The sequence below is a fragment of the Patagioenas fasciata genome, chromosome 27, assembly GCF_037038585.1.
Source record: "Patagioenas fasciata isolate bPatFas1 chromosome 27, bPatFas1.hap1, whole genome shotgun sequence".
In the NCBI taxonomy this organism is placed as follows: domain Eukaryota; kingdom Metazoa; phylum Chordata; class Aves; order Columbiformes; family Columbidae; genus Patagioenas; species Patagioenas fasciata.
In genome coordinates, this window is record NC_092546.1 from 4569079 (window position 1) to 4596928 (window position 27850).

At 63.3% G+C, this 27850-nt stretch overlaps 4 protein-coding genes and 1 long non-coding RNA gene across 8 annotated transcripts in view; 2 read left to right on the forward strand and 3 right to left on the reverse strand.

The window, feature by feature from the left end:
* The window catches only part of LOC136113299 (hippocampus abundant transcript 1 protein-like), a 50799-nt gene that overhangs the window by 18093 nt on the left and 4856 nt on the right, over positions 1-27850 (forward strand). The window contains exons 1-6 of one of the 3 annotated variants that reach the window (XM_065858400.2): positions 23703-23918; positions 25354-25449; positions 25878-25940; positions 26311-26438; positions 26828-26942; positions 27291-27509. In XM_065858400.2, coding sequence (XP_065714472.2) covers positions 23835-23918; positions 25354-25449; positions 25878-25940; positions 26311-26438; positions 26828-26942; positions 27291-27509 — 705 coding nt within the window. In that variant the 5' untranslated portion in view covers positions 23703-23834. Of the gene's footprint in view, positions 1-23702; positions 23919-24099; positions 24462-25353; positions 25450-25877; positions 25941-26310; positions 26439-26827; positions 26943-27290; positions 27510-27850 lie in introns of those variants that run through there. The other 2 variants (XM_071799597.1, XM_071799598.1) reach the window with 2 other exon arrangements.
* On the reverse strand, positions 10914-14735 carry C2CD4C (C2 calcium dependent domain containing 4C). Of its 2 annotated transcripts, none has more exons than XM_065858401.2 (2): positions 14674-14735; positions 10914-14262 (listed from the first exon to the last, which is right to left on the reverse strand). In XM_065858401.2, the coding sequence occupies exon 2, from the start codon at positions 14241-14243 to the stop codon at positions 12990-12992; it is 1254 nt and encodes a 417-aa protein (XP_065714473.2). In that variant the 5' UTR covers positions 14244-14262; positions 14674-14735; the 3' UTR covers positions 10914-12989. The 2 variants fall into 2 exon arrangements, with proteins under 2 accessions (XP_065714473.2, XP_071655701.1); XM_071799600.1 differs by lacking the exon at positions 14674-14735 and adding an exon at positions 14374-14664.
* BSG (basigin (Ok blood group)) overlaps positions 14392-27850 on the forward strand; it is a 42616-nt gene continuing 29157 nt past the window's right edge. The window contains exon 1 of the mRNA XM_071799601.1: positions 14392-14395. The gene's annotated coding sequence lies outside the window, so the exon portion shown is untranslated. The remainder of the gene's footprint in view (positions 14396-27850) is intronic.
* LOC139825690 (uncharacterized) lies at positions 15181-16250 on the reverse strand. The gene is made up of 2 exons (XR_011735914.1): positions 15955-16250; positions 15181-15819 (listed from the first exon to the last, which is right to left on the reverse strand). It is a non-coding gene; the product is annotated as an uncharacterized lncRNA (long non-coding RNA).
* SHC2 (SHC adaptor protein 2) lies at positions 16958-21737 on the reverse strand. Its single transcript, XM_065858396.2, is given in 14 exon segments — positions 16958-17252; positions 17395-17531; positions 17641-17942; positions 18187-18351; positions 18444-18510; positions 18594-18774; positions 18928-19054; positions 19227-19278; positions 19511-19564; positions 19674-19793; positions 19978-20038; positions 20410-20480; positions 21145-21657; positions 21660-21737. Coding segments are annotated over 13 exon segments (1920 nt in total). The 3' UTR covers positions 16958-17252; positions 17395-17402.

A 27850-nucleotide genomic window follows, 5' to 3' on the forward strand; every position in this document is an offset into this window, starting at 1 on the left:
CACAAGATGACAAAACGCTGCATCGTCTGGAGCAGCGGGATGCAGCAGCAGGGCCAGGAGGGAGCAATCGTCCGTCCTGCAGCCCTTCCATGCTGTCCGTCCGTCCTGGTGTCCAGCCCCACCTGCCCCAGCAGATCAGGGGAGGCTGGGCGGTTGTGGGGTGCACGGGGCCCCCACTCGCCGTGTTCACCGTGGCACAGGGGTGGCTGCGGGGCGGTGGGACGCGCAGGGTGCGTGTGGCCGCGCTCCCCTCGCGCCCTGCGCCCCGGTGCGTGCCGTGGCGCGGCCGCCGTGCGCGGGGTGGCACGGCCACGGGGCACAGGCATGTGTTGCTGCACCAGCGCGGGCAGCGGCTGAGGCTCCCGTGGCGCCTGGCACGGCTCCTAATGAATTCAGCGCCGTCCTTTGCTTCCAACCGCCACATGAGAAGGTGTTTTTCAGCCCCATCTTTATTCAATGTGCCAAACGCGCCGCTCCTGCGCCTCACCCTTGCAAACATCTTGTTCACAGCTGCAGCTTCAAAAGGACCAAGGGAGGAGGAGGGGGAGGCTGCGAGACGCAACACAAAGCCAGGAGCGCTGGGGCTGCCATCACGCTCCCCATCAGGGGGACTGAGACCCCTGGACACAACCTGGGTGCCCGTGGCCACTGTGCTGCAGGGACCCACCTGTCCCCAGTGCCACGTAGGCGATGCTGTAGCCTCTGCCAGGGCTTGGGGCCGCACTGGGGCTGGAGCCTCCCACGGCCGAGCAGTGGGAAGGGGCTGGATGGAGCTCCAGGGGCTCTGTGCCCTCCTCGTCCTCCCTGCTCCACTCTCGTCCCAGCTCCATCCATCTTGCAGGGCTGAAACCCAATTACCAGCCCATGGGCAGCGCAGGGAGGGGGATGGTGCCGCGGCAGAGATGCCCATTAGCTCTGGGGGATGGAGATGGAGCGATAGGATCTCTAATGGCCTCTCCCCAGCCCTGCTGTCAGCCCCACTGTCCCGGCTGCAGGGGGGTGCTGCCAGCATGGGGGGCACCACCAGCTCCCCACACGTCCCCGGCTGCCCCATCTCTCTGCCTTACCGGGCGGCACCTCTCCATTGCAATGCTGTCTGTCTGTCTGTCTGTCTCTGGGTGCTGGATAGAGAGCAGAGAGCCTCGCGATGAGCTGGAGAAGGGTCCCGGGGGGGTGGGATGGGACACCCAGTGCTAGGGTAACGGTGGCAGCAGGGAGGTCATGGTTTGCAGCACCAGACTGGACCTTGTGGCAGGTTTTGGGCCGTGAATGTGCTGGTGTGTGCCTGCACCATTACAGCCACCCCGGTGGGACAGCTGTCCCCTCCCCACTGTCCCCGGGTCCCGCTGGCAAGAAGGACATTTAGCAGTGGAGCCTGCTGGTCTCTGAAGTTTAATTAACCCAGTCTCTCTCTGCACAGCCTCCCCTTCCCCTGCTCCAACGCCACAAATGATCCTATGCAGATGCTAATCTGCAGAAGGGAAAAAAAAAGATCCCACATTTAATTGCAGAACATAAAGATATTACAGGGTCATTAAAACACCATGAATATGGAAATGAAATCCACAGGCATCCATGCAGATAATGGCAGGGAAAAGGGAGCCGCAGGTGAAGCTGAAAGGTGGAAAGGTCGGCTCCATCTGGATGCACCATTAACCCCCCTGCTCCAGGGCCGGGGATGGGGATCTGGGAGGTCTCGGGTGTCCTGGCCTCACGCTGTGGGACCCGCAGTAGGTGGAAGGTGCCACTGCCTGGGCAGGAGCCCCCGGCCAGTGCTGGCCCTTGCTGGGCCTCTGGGGACCCGACTGCTGGGGGCTCCGCGGGACCCTGTGGTGCTGGGGGGACACCGAGACGGTGGAGCTGGGTGGAAGCTCAGCCGTGGGGCAGCTGTGGGGCTGCTTCATGGCTCATTAACAGGCTGATGCCGCCACCTCGTCTCCCCTCCGGCGCTCCCTCCCGCACCGCTGTTTTGACATGACGTGAGCTGCAGAGCGGAAAAAAATAATAGGGGCCTTGCTAATTGGAGCTGAGGCACCGGGAATAGGGGACAGGGCAGTGCTGGGTGTCCCTCTGTGGGATCCCTGGCTGCAGCCGGGAAGGGGGTGCAGTGGTGTGGGGTGCCAGGGGGTGGTGGTGCTGGCGGGCAGGGATGCAGGCAACCACAGCCATCTGGGCTCGGTGGCTGTTGGCTGTGCCTCTGTCCTTACCCTTGGGGATGTCCCCAAGGGGCTGCAGCCGCTCTGGGCAGCACAGGGCGCCGGGGCCCCCATGGAGGTGTCCTGTGTCCTCGGCTGGGGAGCTGCTGCCCATGGGACGGCACAGCGTGGGGGGCACAGTGCTGCCGGGACACCTCCAGACCCCCCCAGACCTGTGGACCCCCGGCACGGCGCTGCAGGAGCTCTCCTGGCCGGGCTGCCCGAGCCCCCCTGCTCTTCCAGCAGCAGCTTTTGCCTCCAGGGAGAGCGCAAGGAGGAGGAAAGCAGATTAGAGCTATCGCTGCATCTCCACGCGTGAGTCACAGAGCTAAATGTCAGATCGCATCTGACACAGCGCGGGAGGGGGGACAAGGAGCCCCGCGTACCCCTTGCCAGGGTGGCAGCTCTCACGGTGTGGGCAGCGGCGCTGCGGGTGGGCACCTGCGTGACCCTGGGTGCAGAGAGGGGACATGGCCGGCGCTGGGGTCCCTGTCTTGTCCAGCTGGCACAATCCCGGCTGCAGCCCCAGAAACTTTCCTCCTCCAGTTCCCATGGAAACGAGGAATTTTCTTCTCCCAAAGTTGGGCCGGCCAGGGATGCATTGGGCAGGGATGGGCAGCAGACAGGGATGGGCAGCGGGTGATGCCTGCACTCACCTGCCCAACTGAGGCCCCCTGGATGACCCACTCGCTTTGGTGGGCACGGTGCTGGTTTGGTGGGCATGGTGCTGGTTTGGTGGGCATGGTGCAGCTGGTGCTGCGCTGCCCCCAGGGCCACTGAAATCCTGGGGGCTGAGCACCAGGAGCTTTTCCATGGGATAAATGTGGAGGAGACAGGCTTAGACAACAATGACTAAAACTAAGCTTTGGTAAAAATTAACTCCAAGCAGGGGAATGTTCCAGGCGCTGCCATTTGCTGTCAGTAAAAATAAACCCGCAGGTTAAACACAGCGTTTTCCTCCTGGGCGCTCACGTGCTGGATCAGAGAGCTTCCTCCTGGCGAAATGATTAGAACCCTAAAACCAAGCGCGAACCCCGAGGTGTGCGGCATGGGGCGTGGAGCAGCCCAGAGCCCTGGAGCACCGTCCCTGCTCGTCCCCAAGCCCCATCCCCGCGGCGCCAGCCCAGGAGCTGCTCGGCAGATGCCAGGGTTGGCAGAGACCCGTGCAGCTGCCGGGGCCGTGCCGGCGGTGCCGCTCGCGGCGCTGGCACCGGTGCAGGGAGCCAGCTGGCGGCGCGGGCTGGCAGCGTCCCCGGAGCCTTCGCCCTCCCCGTGGGAGGTGCGAGATCTCGCGCTTGGCTTCGCCCCCACACCGCCACCCGCTGCCCTCCCGCCCCTGCCGTGGGGACCAGGCGTGCCAGTGCCCGCGGTGCCGCCAGGAGAGGTGACACGGTGCCCTGTGGAATGAGAGTGGGCACTGCTGGAGATGGTCCCTCCCCACCACCGTTCCCATGCCCCGGTGAGGTCTGACACCATGGGGCGGCGGCGTGGCTCCTCCTGGCACCGAGCAACAACCCTGACCCACCGACCCCCACCGGGCATCGTCCCCTGGGCTGGGACAGGGTCCCCAGGGCACCTCAGTGCCACCTCATCAGTGCTGCAGCAGGTGGCCAGCGAGCACCCGCTGGGCATCCAAAATCTGGACCGGGGTGGAGCATTGGGTGGCCCTGGGGCTCATTGTGACCAGTGCTGGCGTTGCCCCCCGGCCACGCAGCCCAGCGCTGGGTCCGGCTCCTTCCCCCACCTGCCGCTTGCGCTGGGTTTTTAATTAGCGCTGCTCTGTATATTCAGATAGCGGGAGCCCAGAATGGAAACATACAGGTGTCCCCTTGATCCAGTTTCCATGGTTGCCGCATTGAGGTGGGGGCTACAGCTTATTTTTTTTTATTTAATAATTTTATTACAGTGGCTTCAATCTGTCGGCAAAGGAGGAAAGGGGGAGAACGTGGGGGAATAAAAATGCTGGATGAGAAGGCCATGTTCCCGTGGCTGGGTTTATTTGCTGTCATTCTTTTTGCCTTGTTAGCAAGCACCGGTTTCCAAGATGCTCAAAGTCAAAGAGCTCGGTAACGAGATCCCAGCCCTCGCTGGCGGGGGAACAGCCCAGGCAGCCGTGTCCAAACCACACGAACACCCATGGGCCACCATCCCCATTCCCACACCCCTGCCCAACAGCTTTTGTGCAATGGGGGTTAAACAAAATGCAGAAACAGCACAGGATCAGGACAAATCTGCTCCTCACGCCACACCGTGCGGGTCGGCTTGCCAAGAGCATGGGAGAAAGAAATCCCCTCTCTTCCTTGTGCTGACGCCATCCCCCGCTGCACCAGGCAAACACACGCGTCGAGCCATGGACTTATTAGTCTCCAGTAAATGTTCTTTTCTCTCCCGATTTGTTTCCCTTAAGCTTGATGTTTTCCTCTCCTGCTGCCCCGGCCTTGTTAGGCTGCAATTAAAATCAGGAATCAAAGCCGCATGGTGCAATTAAAACTACACACAGGATGCGGGATGCCACGGGGAAGCAGCAGCTGCCGCTCGGCTTCGCTCCCGCACCCGACGGCCCCGTCCCCGGGTGTTCGGTGCTGCGGGGGGGCCGTGACGGCAGCACCGGCGCGGGCTCAGCTCCGCCACAAAGGTCTTTCTGCTGCTGCCAGCATCACCAGATCCGGCGCCTGGAGGATGTGCTGAGATGCATCCACTCTGGAAGCGAGATGAATTTCCCAGCTGTGAGGATCGTTAAACACACGGAGCAGCGCTGATGAGGGGGCAGCCCAGCTCTGTTTGGTGCTTGTTCGCTGAGATTGAATCTCCCCTGCAGAGCAGGGCAGTGACTGTTCCTGTACGGGACCCTCCAGGCCCCGTGGGTGGGGGACACACTGACCGTCGCTCGCTCCACCCTTCCCGCGGTTTTGCCCTGGGACAGTCCTGGGGATGCAGCTCCCACAAGCAGAACCTGGAGCTTATGTCCCCATCTCAGTGAAGGACTCAGGACAATCTCACACAGTCACACAGTATGTTTGGGATTGGAAGGGCCCTGGAAAGCTCATCCAGTGCAATCCCCCCATGGAGCAGGAACACCCAGCTGAGGTTCCACAGGAAGGTGTCCAGGCGGGTTTGAATGTCTGCAGAGAAGGAGACTCCACAACCTCCCTGGGCAGCCTGGGCCAGGCTCTGACACCCTCACCAGGAACAAGTTTCTTCTCAAATTTAAGTGGAACCTCTTGTGTTCCAGCTTGATCCCATTACCCCTTGTCCTATCATTGCTTGCCACCGAGAAGAGCCTGGCTCCGTCCTCATGGCACTCACCTTTTATATACTTACAGACATTAATAAGGTCCCCCCTTAGTCTCCTCTTCTCCAAACTAAAGACACCCAGCTCCCTCAGCCTTTCTTCATAAGGGAGATGCTCCACTCCCTTAATCATCTTTGTTGCCCTTTGTTGCCCACTGGTGCCTGCTCCTGGCCCGGTGAGTGCGGCTCTGGGTGCCGTGTCCAGCCTGACGCCACCGGGGCCGCGGACACAGGTTGGGCAGCGCTGCCAGGCAGGCGCATTGTTGGTGCCCACACGGTGTGACACCAGCGGTGACCAGCCCCAGTGCCAGGCAGAGCTCGGAGGGGCCGGATCCTGCCGCGGAGAGGCTGCTTTGCTGCCCCGGAGCAGCTCGGCAGCTGGTGCCGCAGGGGAGCGGGAGATCCCCGGGAGCAGGGCTGAGCCTCCCCAAGGGTCAGACCCACCACCCCCACCTGCCCCAGGGATGCCCAAAACCCCGGCGTCCCCGCAGCACCTGCCCACAGCCCGTCTCAGCGCCACCGGGGCACAGCCCGGCAGCCGCCCCGCGCAGAGGCAGCTCCAGCTTTGGAAATATATAGTAACATATGAGCACAGGCAGCAGAAGTAGCAAAGCATATGGTAGGTGTTGGAGTTTATTCCTGTCGGTGAGTGTCAGCAGCGACAGACGGCTGGGGGTGGCAAAGCGAGAGATTTTGGTAGGTGCCCGTGCAACACCACCCTACGGATGCTACAGCTGCGGCGAGGGTGGGGACCCCGACACCCCCTGCCGTGTGCCACCACGGGGGCACCGTGTGCGCAGGACCCACCGCGGTGACGTTTTCCCAGCGCTCGGGGCTGCCCGCACCACGGGGACGTTTGGCACCGGCAGTGCCTGCGGCTGAGCCATCCCCAGCCTCACTGCGCTGTGTTTAAACCACAGATCATTTGGCTGCTCCCAAACAAGCAGAGTCCCCTGAACTCCATCCACCCCAGCTGAGCACCACCCACCCAATGGGAGGAGGACCCAGGGAAGGTGACGGGTGCTGCTCCGCAGGTCTGGCTGGCCCTAGTGCTGGTGGTGACGCCACGGCCACCGCGGGAGCTGCCCGTCCATCCCAGTCCCAGCCAGACCCGCTCCCACCGCCTCTTCTGGGGACGCCGTGGGCAGGTGGCCAGCGGCCGTGGGAGGGGAACAGATTGTCCATAAAAGAGCCCGTCAGCCCTCGAGTGGCAGCTCGGAGCAGGATCTACACTGGGTTTACACCCCATTCGCCTGAGCCTGCTGGGGGGATCTGGGGCATCCCCTGCACGGCTCTCCTGGCGTCTGGTACCGTCCCCTGTGTGCTGCCTGGACCAGGATGCAGAGCAGGAGCTGCCAGAGGAGGGTGATGCTCTACCAGGGTCAGGCTATGGCAGCTCCCCATGCTCTGTGGTTCCAGCACTGTGGCAGCCCCCCCAATAACCCACCCTGCCTGAGAGGCAAAGGGACAACCCCAGCAAGCACTGGACCAAGTGCAGTCCTCCCCGGCACAGGTGAAATAAATACTCACCGAGCTGCTCACCTGCTGCTCCTGTTCCTGCTAATTGCAGTGTTCTCACTTCACACTGATGTGCTTGATAAGATTAGTGATTACAGAAATCTCATATGGCAATTGGATTGAATTGGGAGCTGTGTGAGGGAAATTGGACTGAGCTGCAAATAGGAATTAATTATAACCTGGCAGCAGTGAGATTTGAGGTTTTGAATACATATTTTTATGTATTTCCTGGTGCAACCTCTGCTTTTGTCGCAGGTGCAAGAGGTGCGGAAGGCTTCACCCACAGTGCGGGTGAGCTCGCTGCCGCCTGGGCTGTGACAGGGACATCGGTGTGACGGGCCCTGGGCTGGGACTCCGGTGCTGCTCCGGTGCACATGAACCCGGCGGCAGCATCTTCCCCGGGAGCGCGGGCTGCGGAGCCTCTGCCCTCCCTGCTCTCCCCTGGCAGCAGCCGTGTTCTCCATTACCATGGCAATGCCAGACGAGCTCCCCGCAGCGTGTCCAGCGCGGTCTGCGGACGCTGCCTGTGCCGGGCAGACTCGGTCACAATGGCAGATGCGGTCCCCCACCCCAATTGCACCCAAACGGCATCGGAGCGCGCAGGGGCATCGGCACAGCCCCGAGGGGCTGCGAGGCTACGCTGCCCCAGGAGCAGCAAGGGAGGGAATGGAGCCGTGTCCCCTCTCCCAGGGCCCTGGCTCTGGCTGGGGAAGCACAGGGAGAAACGGAGTTTGCCATGGCCAGCACCTGGCGTATCTCCCAGCCCTTTCCCTGACGCTGGGGGTCTGACCGGGTGGTCACACAACCGCTGCAATGTGGTCGCCCCCGGCACAGGAGCCAGCGAGCGCATGGGCAGCCCCCGGGTGCAGAGATCAGCCCCAAACGCCGTATGGATTGGCGCCTGTGCACACCGATGTTCAAGTGTTTGCCAGCAGCCACCGGCGTTTAACAAATCCTCCTGTCTGCTTTGTTTATGCCATTTTTTTTCCCTCCCACCTGGGCTTATTTGATGCTTTGGGCATTCTGCAAACATTTTGAAGGCAGCATTTAAAACTCCAGCAGGCAGCTAGCGAAGAGCAGTCACTGGAGACCGAGCGGAGAGGTAGGGAGGGATCCTTCATCCCACAAAGCAGCCTCTGCCCTCCCCAATCCCATACACTCCATACACCCCGGCCCCAGGCCTGGGCTGGCTCCAGGGGCTCAGATTAATTTCTCCTCTACCAAGAAGCTGGGGAGGGAGAGTCCGAGGCAGCGCTTCCCAGCTCATCACTGCCTTTCCCTGGCTGTGCGGGCAGGATCTGGCCCTTGGCCCCAGGTCGTGGCCAGATTGCCAGCCTCAAAGTCAAAGAGCAAAGCTCAGATGGAAAAGCAAAACACAAAGAGTGTGCACCCCAGGGCTGGCGGTGACAGGCAGCGCTACCTGCCCTGGGGACATCCCAGCAGCGCTGGCTTTAGTGAACCACAAACTGCTGCAGGGCTGACAAGGAGCCTCAGGTCATCCCTGCTCCCAGCACAGCCCTGTGTCCCCAGCCTGGGGCTCCGTGTCACAGCCCGGGGTGCCGGGGTGCAGGAGCCCGAGGGGGGATCGCTCTCCTCCAGCTTTGTCTCTTGCCTGATGTGACTACAAGGGATTGTGGGATTCAATTAAGTTCTGTTTTCCTCCCAGTAACAGTGGGAGTCTCTCCTCCCCGCTTTCCAACAGATGCGCTGCCATGGAAGACAAATGCCTGCAATAAGCCGAGGAGCGTGTGCCTGGGGAGGCTGATGCTCGCGTGCAGCCGGAGCAGCCCGGGGCTCGCTCGCCGCTTCCCTGCCGCACGCCCGCGCCGGCGCCTGCCCGGTCCCACGCACAGCGCGGCCCACCACCCAGGGACAGCTGGCAGGTCCCGGTGTCCCCCCGCACCCCTCGTGCATGGAGGATGGGAAGGTCCTGGAGCAGGACCCCTGTGCAGCCCCCACACCCCAGTTCCATGTCTGCGCTGGGAAGGGGGGACTCACAAGGGCAGCTGCTGCCAGGCCAGGGATGTAGCTGCGCTTTGCAGAGCCGTCACCCCTTGCAGGGCAGCGATGCCTGCGGGGGTCTCACCACAGGTGGGATCCAAGGTTTTCCGGTGCCGTCTGGCAGCTCTGGCGTGGCCTGTTCCCCGGGGACCCGCTGTGCCGGAGGGGGCCGGTTGTGCAGCCCGGCTCGGTGGGGATGCAGGCAGGAGAGCCCCCCCTGCGGACCGGGCGGACGAGGGTTGCCAGGCAACAGGAAGATGCTTTTTCTGACCAAAACAGTCAATCGGCAGCCGGGTCGGGTGGGGGGGCACAGGGCCTGGCAGGGCTGGGGCTGCCGGGGGGGGCATTCAGGGCTCCCCCAGACTCAAGAGCTCCCAAAAATCTGTAGAGGAGAACCAGCTGTTGCTGCTCCATTTGGCCAAAAGCTGCCCTGGCCTCAGCCCCTCCGAGAAACCCCCAGCATTGGCTGGGGACAGCGCTCGGCCCTGGGACCCCCTGCCTGGCTGGGGGACAGGGCAGGGACAGGGTGTCCCCAAACAGGGACAGCCCTGGGGCTTCCTGCCTGGGAAACCCTCCCCGGGGGAGCCCCGGCCCCACCACACACACCCCGCATGAGATTGAGCCCCTAATTTGTCCTCTCCCTCCCTCGCCAACCATCACGCACGCAGCTGAATGAGCTCCAGGCAATTTTCTCAGAAGTTGAGTCCTCGCATTGTGGGAACACAGGACTAAAAATAACTGAAGTCAGTGTGCGCGTCTCGCCCAGGTGAATCTCGCTCTGGAGATAAGGGCAAAGGAGGTGGCAGCTGCCACTGGCTCCTCCGCATCCAGCCCTCCCTGCCTGTTCCCTGCACACATCGCGCTGCCCACACCTGTGTCCCCCAGCACAACCTGTGCCCGGCTGCACCAACGCGGGGACCCCGGGCCAGAGAACCCCGTGAGGCTCCAGCATCACCAGCGATGGGCAGAGCCGCTCACAGCTCCCACTTCAGACCCTCATCTCAGCACGACCCCAGCCCTCCCAGGTCCAGCCGCAATTCCTTCCCACAAAGACACGATTACAAATGCAGAGTTAAATCTTCCCCCACAAGACACCCCTCTGGCTGCTTCCAGCGCTTTCAATGTTGAACACTTTCCAGGGATTTTTCGTGTGTTCGGGCTGACCCCATCCACTCTAGTTCAGACTAACTTAATCAGCCTCATTTTATTGCTAACTGCTGTAGCTTTACACCTCTAGAAAAAGCACTACTTAAATTATTGGCACCTGCCAAGCCCTCACCACACTGCTTTCCCTGCCCCCGTGGGGGCAGGAGGAGAGAGGGTGGATCTGTTTAGCTTTCCCAGCTTTTATTTCTACCAAAAATGACAAATTATTAGAATGGTGGAAATTAGAAAAGTGGCATTTAGGTAGCAGACAAACCTCCCTCTTTTCTTCAGCAGCATCTGGTTAAAAGCATATTTGGAAATTGAAGGTGAGGGAAAAAAAAAACCAAAACAGGGTAATGTGCTGAATGCCAACAGCGCAAGGGCCAAGTTGGGGGGCTGGAAGGACCCCCTGGGAAGGGGCTTTCGCTTGCCCCAGCCCCCAGGTCCCCCCAAGCAGCATCAGCCGCCTTCCCCACATCCCCTGTTCCCCCCACTGATTCTCCCCCACCTCACCCCGTGGTCGGCAGCGCCAAAAGGAGCTGCTGAAATGCTTTGAGCTGTTGGGAATGGGCAGCAGTGCCCAGAGAAGCGGCTGCTGGGCAGTGTGGGGCCAGCACTGTCCCCCACCCTCCGTGACAAAGCAGGGAAGATAACGGAGCTGGGGCGACGCTGCAGCCGCAATGAACAGCAAAGGGAACGCCTTGGGGAAACCAGGAGCCAGGGCACAACCTGCATCTGTTTTAGAAATGACTTTATTGCACTAAAAAGGGGAAGTCATCTGTAAACAAGCATTCCATTCAGGTATTAATATATATATATATTATTTTTTTCACTCCAAAAATGCATCATTAAATCCAGCCACGGAAATATTAAAGCAGGAACAGTAGAAAAGAGCTACAGGGCAGGACAGACCCAGCCAGGCCACGTCCCGGGTCCCACACCCCCGGCAGAGCAGGGCTCACCGTCCACACGCCCCGTGACCCCCACCAGGCCGCCCTGGGACAGATGGGGGGGCCAGCACGAGCCCCCAGGGCCAGCCCCAGCCCAAGGCGCAGTCCAGGGCCCCGCTCGCATCATCTCCCTTCCCCACACCCAAAGGCACACGGCTCTGCCGAGGGGGATGCGTCACCCCAAGCCCCCTCACAGAGCACCGGAATCTTTGCCTGGCTTCTGCTCCCCCTCCTCTCGCAGCCTGGGCCCCCCCACACCAGCAGCACCCGGGTCCCACCAGCCCCTTGCAGGCACAGAACGGGGGACCCCGGCAGCATCCTGGGGACCGCACGGTGCTGCCGGGGGGTGCATGGGGCTGGGGCAGCAGCCAGATGGGTCTGCTCAGGGGCAGGGTGTTCATCCATGGCCCATCTCCCTGTCTCTCCCTTCCCAGAGCCCCCTCCTTCATCCAGAGCACTCGGGGACCACGAGCATCCCCGTGCTGGCTGCTGGGGAGCCCCAGGTGGGAAACCCCCTGTAAAGGGGGGACACATCTGCTCCTTCAGTCCTGCACAGTTTGGTTTCGGCCACAAGCTCAACAAACAGCCACAATCACCCCAAATCCCCCTGACATGCAAACACCACGCAATCAGAACCATGTCTCACGTACCTGAAACGTATTTACAGACAGAAGTAAAACGCGCTGGGAAAGATCAGCCTCAGATATAAATAGCCAACACTGAAATCTGCCATCTGCTGCAAAGGACAAGGAAGGAACATCAACTGCCACCGACAGAGGTTAACACAGAGGGACACATGTGTGCGTGTGTCCACACGTGCTGCAACAGGCAGGGACAGGAGCGCTGCGAATTCTGCTCCCTTCCACAGAAACATGCAGAGCCCGAAGCAACGGGTAACACCACACCGAACAACAACAAGGTGCCGCTTTTATCCCCCACAGCATTTCCCCGCTGGGCACCGGGGCTTCGTGACCCCATGGGACATGTCCCCCCCACCCAGGGGGGGCAGCGGTTCACAAGCCGGAGCCCCCCCAGGCAAGGGAGGGCAGAGGGTGGGGGAGCCTCAGCCACAGCCTGACCCCAGGGACATCCCCAGAGCCACCAGCACTCCTGTCACCCCAGCTTTTGTCAGCAAGTGTGTTGGCTGGGACAGCACCCAGGGCAAGGGGTGCCAGGTACCCCATGGCAATGCCAGCCGCACAAAGAGGGGCTGGGCACTGACAATTCGGGGGTTTGGGCAAACCCAAAGCCCCTGAAGCTCCAGGAGCAGTTTCCTGCAGGGTGTCAGCAGCGGGGGACTCTGCGGGAGGTGGGGGAGGCTGGGGGTGTCAGACCAAGACTTGCACATCTGTGCAGTCCTGCGGGGCTGGGGACAGTGTAGGAAAAGCTCGAAACCCACAAACCTGACTCATCCCCCAGGGTCACCTCCCTTGGCCCACTCTTGGGTCATCTCTGCAGTATTTTCTCTGCAGTTTCCAAGACTAGAAACTTGTCTTTTAAATTAAAGCTGAGATTGATGCTATCACCTGCCTCCAGCAGCCGGGGCTTTGAGAGAGGTGGTAGTAAGTATGCTACAGAGATCTACCCACCTCCAACCTTTGTGCTGGCCAGCTGGGAATGCAGGCACCAGGGAGGGAAGAGCCCAGCAGGTGACATCCATCCTTCCCAGTGGTGACTCCCTGCGGGGCTCCAGGAGACGTAGCCCCATGGGGGAGTAGAGGGGAGAGGCTGCAGCTGCCAGCCCTGCCTGCCCCACCGCAGAGCCCCACAGCAGCACCGCCCCAGGGACCATGCACTCTGCCACAGCCCATCCCTCCTCCGAGGGACCCTTCAAACCCCCCTGAGGTCGGGGGACAGGTTGGGTCCCTCCAGGGCTGGCAGCAAGTGCCTACAGGCAGGACAGGAGGGAGGTGAGCGGCAGCTCCTTCTCCCCCAGCAGCGTGTCCCGCTTCAGGCTGCTGCCCTTGTTGACCACCTTGAGCTTCAGGGACATCTTCCTGGCGTGGCCAGGGCCCAGCCCATCGAAGAAGAAGTCCTCGTTGAAGATGGGGTTGCGGCTGTTCTTGACGATGGTGCTGCGCTGCTTCTGCAGCTTCCCGGGGTTGAGGCACAGCGAGACGCAGCAGTTGATGCTGCGCAGGTCGACGAGGGCATCGTAGAGGTCCTCGGCAGAGACGAGCCGCACGCGCAGCCGGGCGTTGGAGGGGTCGTACTCGGCGGCCAGGCGCAGGCTCCCGCCCCGGCTGAGCCGCAGGCTGTGCTCCCGGTCACGGCCCGGCGGCAGGTCCAGGGGCAGGAGGGCGGCGGGCGGCTGCCCCCCGGCTGGGGCGCTCCTGGACCGGCGCTGGGCGCTGGGGCTGGTGTCGGCCGAGCTGTCGTCAGTGGACAGCGAGCTGTTGCGGGCGACCGAGTGCTTCAGCTTAATGACCTTGGACTGGCTCTCCTGGCTGAAGATCTTCAGCAGGGAGACGGAGCGGGAGAGCAGCGGGGAGCCGAAGGGCGAGGACTCAGCCGAGGAGCACGTGTCGCTCTCGCCGCCGCTGAAGTAGCGGCCGGGGTGCATGAGGGCTGCGCCCAGGTCAGTGGGCGCCCGGGGGCCGCTCTCACCGTTGAGCTTGGCCCGGCGCTGGGCGCTGGGCGAGGTGGCCGGCGAGGGGCAGAGGCTGCTGTGCTCGCTGTGGAAGAGAGACTCTTTGCGCCGCGTGTGGGGGCTCTCCACCAGCGTGGCAAAGCCGTAGGAGGTCTGCGCCTTGGGCACGTAGGGCAGCGACATGGCCGTCTGCGCCTGCGGGTCCACGTTGGTGCCGAAGCCCCCCTCAGCTGTCCAGTCCTCGGCGCTCTCGATCTGGATGATGTGCCGGCCAGCAGCCCGCGGCCGGGGGCGGCTGGAGAGCCGGGGGCTGCGCGGGGGCTTGCGCCCAGCCAGGTCCTGCTCCGATGCTGAGGGGCCCAGGGCGGGTGCTGCGGGGGGCTCGGGGCCCTCAGCCTCGGCAGGTGCTGCGCTCAGCTTGGGCGGGATGAAGAAATCGGGGATCTTGTCAGGGGTGAGGACGTTACTGTAGCGGGACCCCCGCTGGGACTCCTCCGCACCCCGGGACCCGCCGTTCTCCGCCACGCCGCGCAGCCGCTCCAGGAGCCACATGTTGCTGCCGGGTGCGGGGCTGGAAGAAAACGCAGGAGCAACGCTGTCACCGGGGACCGGGGACCGGCAGGGGCAGACTGGAGCCGTCAGCCCGGGGAGCAACCGGCGGCACCAAGAGACGGGGACTCACCAGCCCGGGGGATCGGGGACAAGGATGGGAGGGAACCGCCCGCGCCAAGGGACACGGAAACCCAGCAGCCCGGAAGGGACGGGAAGGAATCGGCAGCACCGATGGGAACCGGGACACGCCAGCCCGGGGACAAGGGACGGGAAAGAACCGACCGCGCCGAGGGACGCGGACCCGGCGGCGCCGCCGGCCCCGAGCGATGGGTCGCGACGGGACGGGGCGGCCGCGGCCCACGGGGAGCAGCTGCCGGACGCGACGCGGTGTGGTGCCCGGAGCGACCGACGGAGCGACCGAACTACCGACCGCCGCGCTGGGGAAGTTGCCGGAGGAGCCGCACCGGAGCGGAGCCGCCGCCGCCGCCGCAGCCCGGGCGGGGCGCGCGCGGACGCGCTTTTATACGGTGGCGACGGCCCCACTCCTTCCCGCGCGCCGCCGTAATCCTCCGAGCGCGGCGCCCCCGCATTTCCCCGCGCCGCGCCCGGCGGGACCGGGACCGGCACCGGCACCGAGCCGGCCAGAGCGGCCCCGGGGTGCTGATGCTCAGGGGGAGCGGGGGCCCGGCCCCGGGACACCCGGCCGCCCGCTCACGGGAGCGCTGGGGCTGGCATGGGACCGAGAGCGGGGAGGGGCCCGGAGGCAGCGGCCCCGTGGTCCCCCCAGCTCATCCCGCCCGGAGCGCCATCGGTGACCCAGCCAGTGGGACGGAGCCGGTCCCCTCCGGGCGCAGCTCGTTCTCCCCTCCGAGCTCTTGAGCTCATCAAAGCGCTGAACAAAGCCAACAGCTCTCCAAGGCGCTCGGAGCTCAAGGACTCGCTGAGTGCATTAAGTGGTTTAATATCGTGGCTGGAGAAGGGGAGAGGCAGTGCCACATGTCACACATCTCTGCAGCACCTGGCAGAGCCAGTGCTGGGGCAGGATACGGCCCAGGTGGTGCTGGGGGCAACGGGGCAAAACGTCAGGAAGATCCACGGAGTGTTACTACAGGTCCTGGCGCTACGGGGGGAGCAAAAGGGGTACAGGAGACACTCAAACCAGAGAGATCAGCCCCAGCCCAGATACCAGGTGGATTTATAGCCTGGGGACAGGGATGCACCAAGCAGGACAGTGACACGGACAGGGACCGGTGGCTGTTCCTCCCTGGCTGCTGGCCTGTGGATGTGTCAGGCTGCAGGGACGGCACCGTCACCCCATGGCGGTGCAGGGCTGGGAACAAGCACCGGGAAGGAGGGTGAGCCTGGCACGGTGGGCGCCTTTGGCTCCTTTGGCAGAGCCACCGCAGCTAGGTAGCGCGAGTGGGAGGCGGGAGTTCTCGGCTCCCTCTGCATCCTGCCTCGGAGCTGAGCCCGCGGTCCCGTGGGGGCAGAGCGGCCAGATGGAGCCGGGAGAGGAGGATGAAAGGGAAGGTGGTGAACAAAAGGCTGGTGTTTGCCTTTCCTCCACCCTGTGCAACTGTGGGTAAACAAGGTGCAGAAATGGTTGAGTTCCCTGGTGATAACAAAGAACGCTGGAGCTGGGCCAGCCCGGCCCGCTCGGCTCAGGGCATGGAGAGGAGCCGGGTGCTGGGAGCTGCAGCGCTGAGCTCACCTGGGCTGGGCTTGGGGCAGGGCTGCCGGGTTCCAGGCAGAAAAGGAGCTGCAGTGGTCAGGCACTGGGGTGCATCACTCTGCAGTTGCTCTTCCGTGGCTTCCAAACCTTCCCCAAACACCTTGGCCGTTCTGTGTGCTGAAGGAGCAGCTCTGAGAGGTGTGCGACTCCACTTCAGCCTGGCGTTAACTCTGGAGCCTACAGACTGCTACTCCAAACGCACCAGCAGCCACCAGCGCTTTCAGCACAAAGCTATCTGCTTTGTTCCAGCATTGCGCAGCTCCAGCGCCCCGCAGCCTCCTCCTCCCTCACCTTCCCCTCGGCCCCCACCCAGCAAGGACCAGTCCAGAGCAGAGCCACACAGAGCACACAGAAACAAATCCGGTTTCCAAGGGGAGTACTCTGTGGTGCTCTGTCTGCATTATTCATGTCCATACTTAACTCAATCAAGGCCTCCTATTTGTTTAAATGGTTTCTTGTTTTTTGCCTCTCAGCAGCACCCAGGGGCCGGGGCAGAGCCAGCAGCAGCTGATGAAAGGCACGGGCTGCTTCTCCAGCAGCAAAAGAAGAAAGTTCAGGCTCTCGCTGCCTTTTCCTGCCTCTGCTATTGAGGGAACGGCGCAATTATCTTTGCAGATGCATTACTACATGACAAAAAATAGCAGCTGAGATGGAAGCGCCACGTCCCTGTAGGCATTCAACTATCAATGGAAAATTACACATTCATTACGGGGCTTTATTTAGGGGCTTATTCAGTTCATTGACTCAGCCCGCACCCCACAGCTCCATCCCTGGGGCACTGTCCCCAGCGAGGGGCAGAGGGTGCCAGGGTGACCCTGCTCCTCGAGGTGGGTGCCGGTGACGTGGTGGCATCACCGGGCACACGGGGCAGAGCTGGGCAGGCCACGGGAACCCACTGGGGACAGGGCAAGCAGAGAGGAAGGACCTGGCAGGACCCAGGTCCCAGCACCATGCCTGGAAGTGGCAGGAACAACCCAGGCACTTTGCTCATTTCCAGGTTTAATTAGAAACGTATTCCAAACCATAAACCCACACCCCAAGCCAAACAGGCTGGAGAAGGGGCCGTGTGTGCCGTAAAAACCTGCTGAAGCCCTGAGCCGGCCGGGAGGTCCCCGGGGGCCGTGGGACGCCTCCCTCTCAGCAGCCCTGGCTGTGCCGGCCATGCCAATGGCTCATCCCTGTCCTGCGTCTTCCCCACAGCAGCTTCATCCTGGTCCCAGCCTGGGGAGGGTTGTGGGGGCTCAGGGCCATCGGGAGCCCTCGCGTGACAGCTGCTCCTGGGAACAATCCAGCTGGAGATGTGGGAGTGACAGAAACATCCAGCACCACCGAGCTCCAAGAGAGGAGCGCGGAGTGGCCCTGGCTTCACCCCGGTGCTGCAGCGGGCCTGGCACAGGGGAGTGGGTCAGGGGCTCTTACCCCCGGCATCACTGCTTCCTCCGGACAACCTGGCGGAGATGCAGCTCGCTTTCCGCAGCCATGATGGGCTGCTCGTTCTGCCGGTGGTGGCTGATGAGGTGGCTGATGCTCTCGAACAGCACGTCCTTGGTCCTCACCTGGCGCCAGGGGCACAGCGGTCCTGAGCCCCCAAGAGCTGCCGCCTGCACGGGGGCTCCACACAAACCCCGGTGCCTGTCCCCATTGCCCCCATGCCCCTGCCCTTACCACGCCCTCGGGATCCACCAGCAGCAGGTGCTTGGGCTGCCCGCTGTGCATCCCGGTCAGCACGTACTGCCCCGGGTTGGTCAGGCTGTCGCGCACCAGGAAATCCCCGTCCGCCTGCAGCAGCCGTTCCGCGTCCTGCCGGCTCATCCTGCCGTGGTACCACGGCTCCCGCCGGAGCTGCTCCTCCGTGGGGGCGATGGGGGCCTTCCGCGTGGGGGGGCTCGGCCACTGGTCCTCGATGGGGGGGCTGGTGCCGCCCCCTGCGATGCACTCATGGAGCTTCAGGGCATCCTCAAACGGCCCTGTAGGAGCCAGGGGGTGCGGGGTGTCACCCTCTTGGGGCACGGCGGGGACAGCGCCCGGCCAAGCAGCAGCAGCAGGAGCTGCAGTTACAGCTGGACCCACCTTCGGGACAGACCACAGCCACCCCAGACACGATGTTGTGCCTGTGCCCAGGTGCAGAGGGGATGGTGCCGCCTGCCATGCCCCAAAAACAGCCCTGCTGCCCCCGGCTTGTGTCCCCCCAGCCTCTGGCACAGAGCTTACTCATATCAAAAAGGTCCTTTTTGGGGCTCTCCTCTGGCACCCCACGAGCTGCCACCTCCGGCTCCCAGGCATCCAGGCTCTGTGTGTTCACGTACATGTGCTCCTCGTAGTCCTGCAGCCCCAGGGGGTGGCCGTCCGCCTGCAGGTACCCATCGCTGGGCTGGCCTGCGGGGACCGGGATCAGCAGCGGCCGGGGCAGGGCAGAGCCGCATGGACCCTGCTCACGGCCCCTGGGGTCCCCCTGCGGCGGTACCCACCCTGGCTCTCCAGGTCCCAGGGTGGCCCCGGCTGGCTGCTCTGCTCTCGCCTGGCTGCAAACCCACCCTGGGGAGAGGAGACAGCGCGGGTGCTGGGGGGACCTGCCTTGGACCCCCGCGGCAGCGCCGGCAGCAGCCCTGGGTGCCCACCTGGCTGGGTGAGCTGGAGCCCGTGGGCTGAGTGCGGACGTGACCCAGGATCGTGCCGTGCCGGAGCCGGGAGTCGATCAGCCCCCCCGGGGGCGGCTCCTTCCCCGGGATGCTGTTGTAGTAATCGTGCTCAGCCACCTCCTCATCCTCCCCCCAGGCCGACTCCTCCGTGCCCAGCGCCCTGCAGTGAGGATGGGGTGGCTGAGGACACCCTGCCCAGCTCAGGCTCCTCTCCACACCTGCAGGGACAGGGGCTCCCAGAGCGACCCCCAACCAGGGGATGTGCCCGGGACAGGGGGTGCGGGGCCACGGCGAGACCCCCGTGCCCCCCTACCTGTCTGGGGGTGCCACCACCTTGGGGGGGCTGTGCAGATACTGCTTGAAGCGCAGCTCGAAGGCCTGTCCCACCGTGCTGATGACGCTCTGAGCCAGCCCATCGCAGCACTCCAGGATGTGGCAGGCTGCAGACAGACAGACGGACAGCTCAAATGTTTCCCCCACACCCTCACCACCCCTCCAGGACTGCCCTGAGCCGCCCCTCATGCCCCCATGAGAGATCCCCTCCTCCAGCCTTCATCCCCCAGCGCATCCCTCCTCTTCCGCACAGCTCTCAAGCGCACAGTCCAGCATCACCTCTCTGGTTGATGGGGTCCTTGGCAACATAGGCGACGTAGTCGGTGGTGTCCTGGGGGCACAGGGGATGCTCAGGGCCCATGTCCTGCTGCTGTGCAGGGAGCAGGGCCAGGGGTGCAGGGGCAAGGGGACAGGCTCAGCCCCAGCCCTACATCCTGCCCTGGGACCAGGCTGCCCCACAGTTTGGTTCAGCCATGGGACAAGTGGTCCCTGTCCCCGTGGTCCCTGTCCCCGCCGCTCCCAAGGGATCACAGCTGGCCAGGGCTGGGGCGCGCGTGTCTCACCGTGTCCCCGCCGGAGGCAAAGGAGATGGATTGCATGTGGTGGTTGGCGATGATCTGCAGGGGGGACACGGCCCATGGCAGGGACAGGGCTGCCAGCCCCCTGGTTCGCAGGAGGCAGACGGCTGGGAGGTGACAGGGCCGCGTCCCCAGGGATGGCTCTCACCTGGCGCGTGGTGGGGATCATGAGGTTCAGCCCATCAATGGAGATGTTGACAGCGATGCTCATGCCAGCGAAGCGGAGGTTGCTCTTGCCCAGGATGGAGAAGAGGGATTTGTTGGGAGCCTGATGGGAGGAGAGGAGCGTGGGGGTGATGCAGCCCGCCAGGAACAGTTTTTCTGGGGTGAAGGAGGCAGAAGAGTGCCTCAAGAGACCCCGAGGCTCTGTCCTGCAAACCGGGTAGGCACCCCCAGCACCCTGTCCTGCAGCCCCAGCTCACCCAGGAGGGTTGGGCTGAGCACAAACTCACCTTCTTCTTCCAGATGCCCTTCACGCCCGGCACGGCCTCATACAGTCTGTTGATGGCTTCCCTGCAAGCCCCGGCTGGTTACCGGTTACTGGTCACCGCTGCAGGGCTCTGCCCCTTCCCAGCTGCCTCCCACACCTGCAGCTCCGCGGGGTCTGGGGCCATCAGCCCCCGCAGCCCCGGGTGCCGCAGAGTCCCTGCAGCGCTGCCCCATGGTGCGTAATCCCAGCCAGGGCCACCTCCCTTCTCCTCTTTCCACCCATCGATCCGTGGCAGTGCCCTTCGGCCGTGTCCCCGTGTGCAGGGCAGATCCGATGGGGCAGGGCTCCCAGTGTCCCCCTCTTTCCACGGGGCCCCAGGAAGGGGGAACACCCAGGGCTGCTGGGGGCTCGGGGTGGCATTGGGGTGCAGGAACATGGGACTGCGGGGCCGTACCTGGTAACCTGTGTTCGGGTGTTGAAGTCGAGGGACCTCATGGAGCGCAGCACCTCGATGCACCCCATGTACTGCAGGGGGGGACACGACCAGAGCAGCCTCCTCTGGCCACCGTCGCCAGCCCGGGGCAGGCGATGGAGAGGAGGGGAGGAGCCGGGTGTCAGTGAGAAGGGTCCCTTCAGTGCCAGCTCCAGGGCTCTTACCCCAGCGCATGGCATCCTTACACCCTCCACCTCAAAACGCCCCATCACATGCTCAGATCCTGCACTGAGACCAAACAAACTCATCTGTGTGCTCTGGCTTTTGGTGCCCTCGTAGGGCCTGGGTCCCCAGTTCAGAAAATCCCTCAGCCCCTTGCCAGTCCCAGGCTGGGTCAAAGGCTGTGTCACCCTCCCAGGGTGTTCCAGACAATGTGGGCAGTGTAACAGGGCCGGATTGCCCGCCATGGGCAAGGGGGCCGCAGGCTGCGCATGCTGGGGGTGGCTGCCCAGGACGCCCCCCAGGCCGGACCCTCACCATGTCCCCTTGGCCACGGTCACAGCGCCACGGGCTCCAGTGATGCCCGTGCCACGGCAGGTCCCGCGGGACTCTGGGGACGTGGCCGCAGCCCTTGGTGGCACAGCCCGCCCTGGGGCAGCCGCGGGGAGGAGCGGGCAGAGCCGCCGAGCCGGGACACGCGTGGAACCGGGAGCTTCGCGCCCTCCCGCGTCGGGGTCCGGCTGCGGCGGAACTTACCCGGACGATGTAGGAGACGCCGGGCCCCAGCACCCGCTCGTCGGGGTGCAGCCAGCCCTGCGCCGGTTTGCGGATGAAGCTGCCGCGGCGGCTCCACTCGTCCCCGCCCGGCCGAGCCGCCTCCGCCCGCGCCGCCCGCGCCGCCCCCGCCGCACCCCGCGTCCGCCCGCCGGCCGGCAGCGCGCAGGGCGCGGCGCACAGCGGCTCGCAGGCGCCCAGCACGGCGGCCAGCGCCGAGGGGGCCCCCGCGCTGCCGCCCCCCCGGGCCGCTGCCGAGAGCTCCCGGCCGGTGCCGGCGGGGCCGCGGCCGAGGAAGCCGGCGGGGCCGGGGAACTTCCACTGCGGCATCCGCGGCAGCAGCGCGCAGAAGGTGGTGCCGGGCTCGGGCTCCTCGGCCGCCGCGGGGCCGGGCCCGGGGGCCGGCGCCGGCATGGGGGCGGTCAGCGGCTCGTCGCGGAAACGGTCATACTTGGGCTCCGGGAGCATGCCCGGGGCCGCGCCGCTCCGCTCCGCTCCGCCGCTCCGCTCGGCCGCCGCCGCGCCGGCTCCCGCCCCCCGCCCGCTCCCCCGGGGCCGCGCCGCGCTGATGTCATGGTGCGAGCTCCACCGCCCCCCCGGCCCCCCCGGCCGCCCGCGCATCCCCCGCCCCCCGGCCACGCCGGACCCACGGCCTCCCCAGCATCCCCCGCCCCCCCCCCGGCCCTTCCAGCATCCCCCGGCCGCTCGGCCCCCCCCCGGCCCCTCCGGTGTCCCCCAGCCTCTCCAGCATCCCCAGGCCGCTCTGCCCCCCCCAGCCCCTCCGGTGTCCCCCAGCCTCTCCAGCATCCCCCGGCCGCTCCACCCCCCCGCCCCGTGCTCTTGTTCACCCCAGGTCTGACTCCTGCTTGTTTTTATCTGGCTGGAGAACTCAGGCAGTAAAAAGCACAATCGTTTTATTGCTTCTCTGCCAGTGCCTGCAGCAAGCGGGGAAGGGAAAAAAAATGCACAACAAAACACCACCTTAAGGGACTTTCTGACCTCAACCAAGTAACTCGCCCTTCCTCCAGCCCTGTGGCTGCTGTTTCCCAGCGGGAAAGGGACCCGGGCCTCTTGCCCAGCATCCTGCTCACCGCGGGGGTTGGAGGGGCCAGCCCGTGTGTCCCCCCAGGTGTGAGATGGGCACAGGGCTGGTGCGGACAGAGACACGGGTCCCATTGGGGTTTCCTGACCGTGCCCAGGGCAGCAGGAGCCGCTCGGGCAAAGGGTCTGAGCCCTGCGAGGCGATGGGGTGATGCCCCCGCGTTTGGCTCTGGCTTCCCACGGAGCCTCCTTGGCCGGGCAGGGCCGCCCGCATCCCAGCCCGGGGAGGATGCTCCTCAGCGGGGGCAGCGGGTGATGCTGCCGTGCAGGCAGACGGGAGCTCTCCCCCCACACCGGCTGTACAAACAAAACTGGAGCCTCCCCGGAGGCCAAGCGTGCCCTGAGCGATGGGCAGCCGCCTTTGTCTTGCCTCCTCCTCGCTGTCTCCTGTTCCCTGGCCGATGATGGGGTGAAAGCCAGTAATTGCTCTAAGTGCGATCAATAAATCAGGGTAATAGAATTACATTCGCTGTTGCCATATTAGGAACCGCTTCTCTGCTCTCTGCTCTCCTTGGTTTTGTTTTTAAACCGCTGCAGAGCATTGAAACGAGTCGGGCCCCCCCGCGCTCCCGAGGCAGCTCCGGTGGGAACCGGGGGCACTCGGTCCGTGCCCAGCACGGGGTGCGATCAGCCCGAGGGGTGGCACCGGGTCCCTGGGCAGCTCACGGGTGTTTTGCCCCACTCCACGCGCAGAGCACTCTGGACCCCGCTGCCCCGGAGCAAAGAGCGGCCCCCGCCGGCCCCGCCGCCGCAGCCCCGGGCAGCCGGAGCCGCCCCTCGCTGCACCGGCCCCTGCTGCCCGGGGCGGCATTTTTATCTCGTTTGCAGCCGGTCCCGGGCTCTGGACTCAGCGTCACGTCAGGGCCCCCCGGCTGTTTTTAGCCGTTCGTGGCTGGAAACCCCCCGTGAACACGGGCTGGACCGTGCGCGGGGGGAGTCCCGCAGCACCTTGTCACCGCCGCTCCCTGCCACCGGACCCCTCCGGGCTCTCCCGGTCACCATCCCCGGAAAGGGCCGAGGTCTCCTGTCACTATTCTCGTTCGCCGGTACACGGCGGGAGGAACTGGGACAGCACCCGCCCCGCCACCCGGGGCGCCCGAACTCCGCCCCACCCCGGCGGACCGGTGCATCCGGGCACGCATCGCGGATCGGCCCCGCCCACCGCCTGACGGCCTGATGTCACGGCACCGCCCCCTCAGCCTGGCGGAACAGGCGGTGCAGCGCCGCTGACCAATCAGAGACCAAATCGGCCGACACGGAAAAGGCAGAGCAGCCAATGGAGGGTGAGGAGTGATGCGTGGCGACGAGGATTGGACAGTCTAAAATGCCCGTCAGCGACGTCGTCAGGGAGACGGGGGCGTGGCGTGGCGTGGCCTTCGGGCGGCCCGCCCTCTGCCGCCGCCAGCCGCGCCACCGCCCTTGCCCCGCGGCGCCGCCCCCGCCCGGCAGCCCCGGGCCCGGCGCTTCCCGCCCGGGGCGGGTCCGGCTCCGGGCCCGGGCTCGGCGCCGCCCGCCGCAGGGAGGATGGGGCAGCCGCGGAGGCCGGCGAACGGCAGCGGCCCGGCGGCGCCATGACCGGCGAGAAGAAGAAGAAGAAGCGGCTGAACCGCAGCGTCCTGCTGGCCAAGAAGATCGTCATCCGCGACGGGGCCGGCGTGAGCGGGGGGCGCGGGGCCGGGCCGGGCTGAGCCCCCGGGGGCGGGAGCTGCGGGCGGGGCTGCGGGCGGTGCGGGGCTCCCGGGGCTCCGGTGCCCGCAGGCGGCTGCGCTGCCCGGGGCTCCCCGGGGAGTGGCCCCGCTCTCAGGGCGGGTGCGAAGCCGCCGCCCCCGGCACCTTTTGCAGCCGCTTCCCCGGTGCTGGAATTCGCTGACGTTCCACAACCGCTTGGCCGGTGACAGGTGCCTCCCCGTCGGGGGGACACGTTCCCCGTTTCCCAGGGGCAGCTGTCCCCCGGGCTGGGCGGGTGGCAGCCCCATCCCTCGGGTGTGCTGGTCGCCAGGCGCCAGCCTCGGCCCATCCCACAGCCTCCTGCTGTCTTTCTGCAGGTTTTTACCTCTTTTCCATAGCCCCCTCCGTTTTGCGGAGCAGCGAGTCGGTGGGCGACCTGACACGGGTCGGCCCTCCCGAATTGCCTGTGGCTGTGACGTGTTGGGGGTGACGGGAGTGACGTTAAGCCGTGACATAGGTTTTACATCTGGGTGCGTACAGCAAGCTTGGCCGTTAATTTTGTTGCAGTCATGTGGTAGAAACATCGAATTGCGTGAGAAGGTGCGGAGGGACGGGGCCGCTCTGCGGAGCCGTTGCCGTCTTTGTGCCGCCTTATGCCTTCTCCCTCTGCTGCAAACATCATCTCATTTGTGGGCAATAAAAGTGGCTTCTCATAACAATCGTGTCCCCTTGGGCGCGTCCCTCATGCGTTGGAGCCATTGGTTTGTTTTCTAAGCAGTCTGAGCCTGTGCACGTAACGTTTCAGCACAATAACATCTCTTGCTGCCTTCTCTCGTGTTTCAAACAACTCACAGCTGTTTATTGTCCAAAATGCAGTTTTATTCTGGCGGGATGTGGCTGAGTAAAAGATTCACGTGTCACATTTCTAGGTGTGTTAGTGGTGAGGAAATTAATCTCTTGGCCTGGAAGAATCCTGTGGATTTGAGGTTTCCCGTAGCAAATCGAGTATCCCTTTGAATTTGAGATTTGTGCAGCCGACGGGAGGTTTTTAAACTTCTGGATGCTCTTTAAATTGCTGAGATTGCAGACATTTCAGGTGGCTTTATTAATAATGTGTCTGGCACGTCTTGGTGAGTTCAGATCGCATGGTTTGCAGATACAAGAAGTGGTTCCCGTGGGGCAGAATTGAGCTGTTTCATTGCAGAGTCCCTAAGGCGCGGATTGAAGGGAAGATTCGCACACGCTTAGAGAAAACGTGATGGTATCAGGGCTTTTAGTTCGTGGATAAAGAAATGAGAAGTGATTATTTGAGACGCGTTGGCGGGAGATGCTGGGGGAGTCACCCCGGGGTGGTGTTTTGGAGCCCAACCACGTCTCCAATCGATGGTGGGTCAGGACATGTGTGTTTTCTCACTTTTGCAGCGCCAAGGGATCGGAGAGCCCAGCGTGTACCATGCCGTGGTGGTGATTTTCCTGGAGTTCTTTGCCTGGGGGCTGCTGACCACCCCGATGCTGACGGTGAGTGACCCCCCGAATGGCTCCGGCTTCCCGGTTCACCTTGGGTCAAATGGTTTGTACCTCAAATTCTTCTTCTGTGTGAATAAGCTGGAGCTATGGTCATTTCTTTATGGAGTTGAGCAATGACGTTTGTGATTATCGCACTTGAACACGCGCTAAATTTTTGAAAGCTTTTGGAGGATTTCAAGAAAGCGGGACTGAAAGACCTGACATTACTAGAATCTATGGCTAGTTTGCTGTCATTTATTGCTTTTTTAAATTAAAGAATAAAAAGGTGCAGTTGGGAGCTCAATAAAAGCAAGATGTCCCTGAGGGAGGGATGTCCAGGGGGTGCTTCCTGCGGTCTCTCTCATGCTTTTTGAGGCATTTGGCTGTCAGAAATGAATGGAAATGTTGCTAAGGTTCCAAGTTGTTTTGTTCTCCCCCAGGTGTTGCACCAGACGTTTCCTCAGCACACGTTCTTGATGAACGGCCTGATTCACGGAGTCAAGGTGAGGACATCCCTTCCAGGCTTCTGTTTCCATCTGTAACAGCGCGACAAGCGGCGGGCCGTTCTGATCTGTGTCATTTGCTGGTGCCACCAAGCAGCATTTGCCAGATGAACGTTCGTATTTCAATCTGGGGCAGTCGCTGGTGCCCCTGATGGCACGTGGAGAACAGGCAGAGCGCAGGAATCCAGCCGCTTGTGTGGCTGCAGCAGGAACAACGTGCTGCGTGTCATTTGGGGCCATCAGAGCTGCATGTTTCATCTGGCTGTAGAAAATGGGAATGGATTGTCTCCTTGTGTTTTTACCTTTAGGGGATGTTTTCTCTATCCCATATAGGAGTTTGAGTTTCTGTCTGTCTATCTGTCTGCCTCAGGGTCTGCTTTCCTTCCTAAGTGCCCCGCTGATCGGTGCTCTCTCTGATGTCTGGGGCAGGAAATCCTTCCTCCTCCTCACCGTCTTCTTCACGTGCGCGCCCATTCCCCTGATGAAGATCAGTCCCTGGTGAGTTTATAACGAGGGCTGTGAGGAGAGGAACGATGGGGTTTGTGGGTGTTGGGTTGGAGGATGGGGTGGCAAAGTCTGTCCCATGGGGAAGGCGCTCAGCCTGGGGACCGATGTGCTTATCTGGCTCTGCTGGAGGGTTCGGCGTCAGGAAGGGTCCACCATTCCTTGATATTTTCCCCGTGGGTGCGTTATTGCTGTCAGGGCACTTCGATATTTCCCTCCAATGTGGGGAAATCGGTGATAAAACGCCCTGGGCTGGAGCTCGGGGTTCTGGGCGCTCCGGCGCGCACGGGAGGAAGATGCGGGAGAGGTTCTGGTGGAGCAGCCATGGGCTCCCGCTCCGTGCGCCCGCGCTCTGACTCCGCCCTGGGCCCTGCCTGTTCCAGGTGGTACTTTGCCGTCATTTCCATGTCTGGAGTCTTTGCCGTCACCTTTTCTGTCATCTTTGCCTACGTTGCCGATATCACGCAGGAGCACGAGCGCAGCACGGCGTATGGCTTGGTAAGGAGCTGAACGGCCGGCTTGTCTCTTGGAAGGAGCGTTTGGAGCTTTGCAGGTAGGAGAGGTGTAAAATTAGGGTGGGACGTTTATTGACAAGCCTGAGGACAGTGTCAGTGGAAAAACCGTGTGTGCTTTAATAATACGGTCTCCGTGCTCTTCTGTGGTTTGGCGCCGAAGGTGAGGGCTGGTTTCTGTGTGATCTTTCATTTCTCCTTGCTAGAGCTCAGCCTACACTGCACCCAGAGGATCTGGTGTCTCTCTGCAGGATTCCCTGTCCCCCTGATTATCTCCAGCAAGGAAGGGAGGGAGGGAGGGAGGAAGAGGCTTATTCATGTTTTCTACCCCGAGGTGTCGGCCACCTTTGCTGCCAGCCTGGTGACGAGCCCAGCCATCGGCGCCTACCTCTCCCAAGCCTACGGCGACACCTTGGTGGTTGTGCTGGCGTCGGGCGTCGCGCTGCTGGACATCGGGTTCATCCTGCTGGCCGTGCCCGAGTCCCTGCCCGAGGAGATGCGCCCGGTGTCCTGGGGAGCTCCCATCTCCTGGGAACAAGCAGATCCCTTCGCCGTAAGTCATCCCGCTGCTGTTCTTCCGCGGGCAGGTAACGCTTGTGTTTGCTCTCGTTCTGCTAATTGTGCTCCAAGGGAGGGTGCGTTCCGCAAATGGAACCCCCTGGCAGGGATGGCGTTCAGGCTGCACATCTCCAGAGCTGTGGGGCAGCTCCTTAACCATTTTCTGTAGCTACAAACCATTTAAACGCTGCTCCAGGTGTCCTGAAGCAAGAGCAGCTCTTGGTTCTGCTTGAATAGAAATTCCGTCCCTTGGCAATGGGACTGCGTCAGGAGTTTGTGTTCTGGCTCTCAGGACCTTTGCTGCTGCTGCTGCTTTGCGTGGTTTCATCTCACCTT

Excerpts from the sequence above, each read along its gene's own strand:
- C2CD4C (XM_065858401.2), bottom strand. The coding sequence starts at position 14,243 with ATGTGGCTCCTGGAGCGGCTGCGCGGCGTGGCGGAGAACGGCGGGTCC.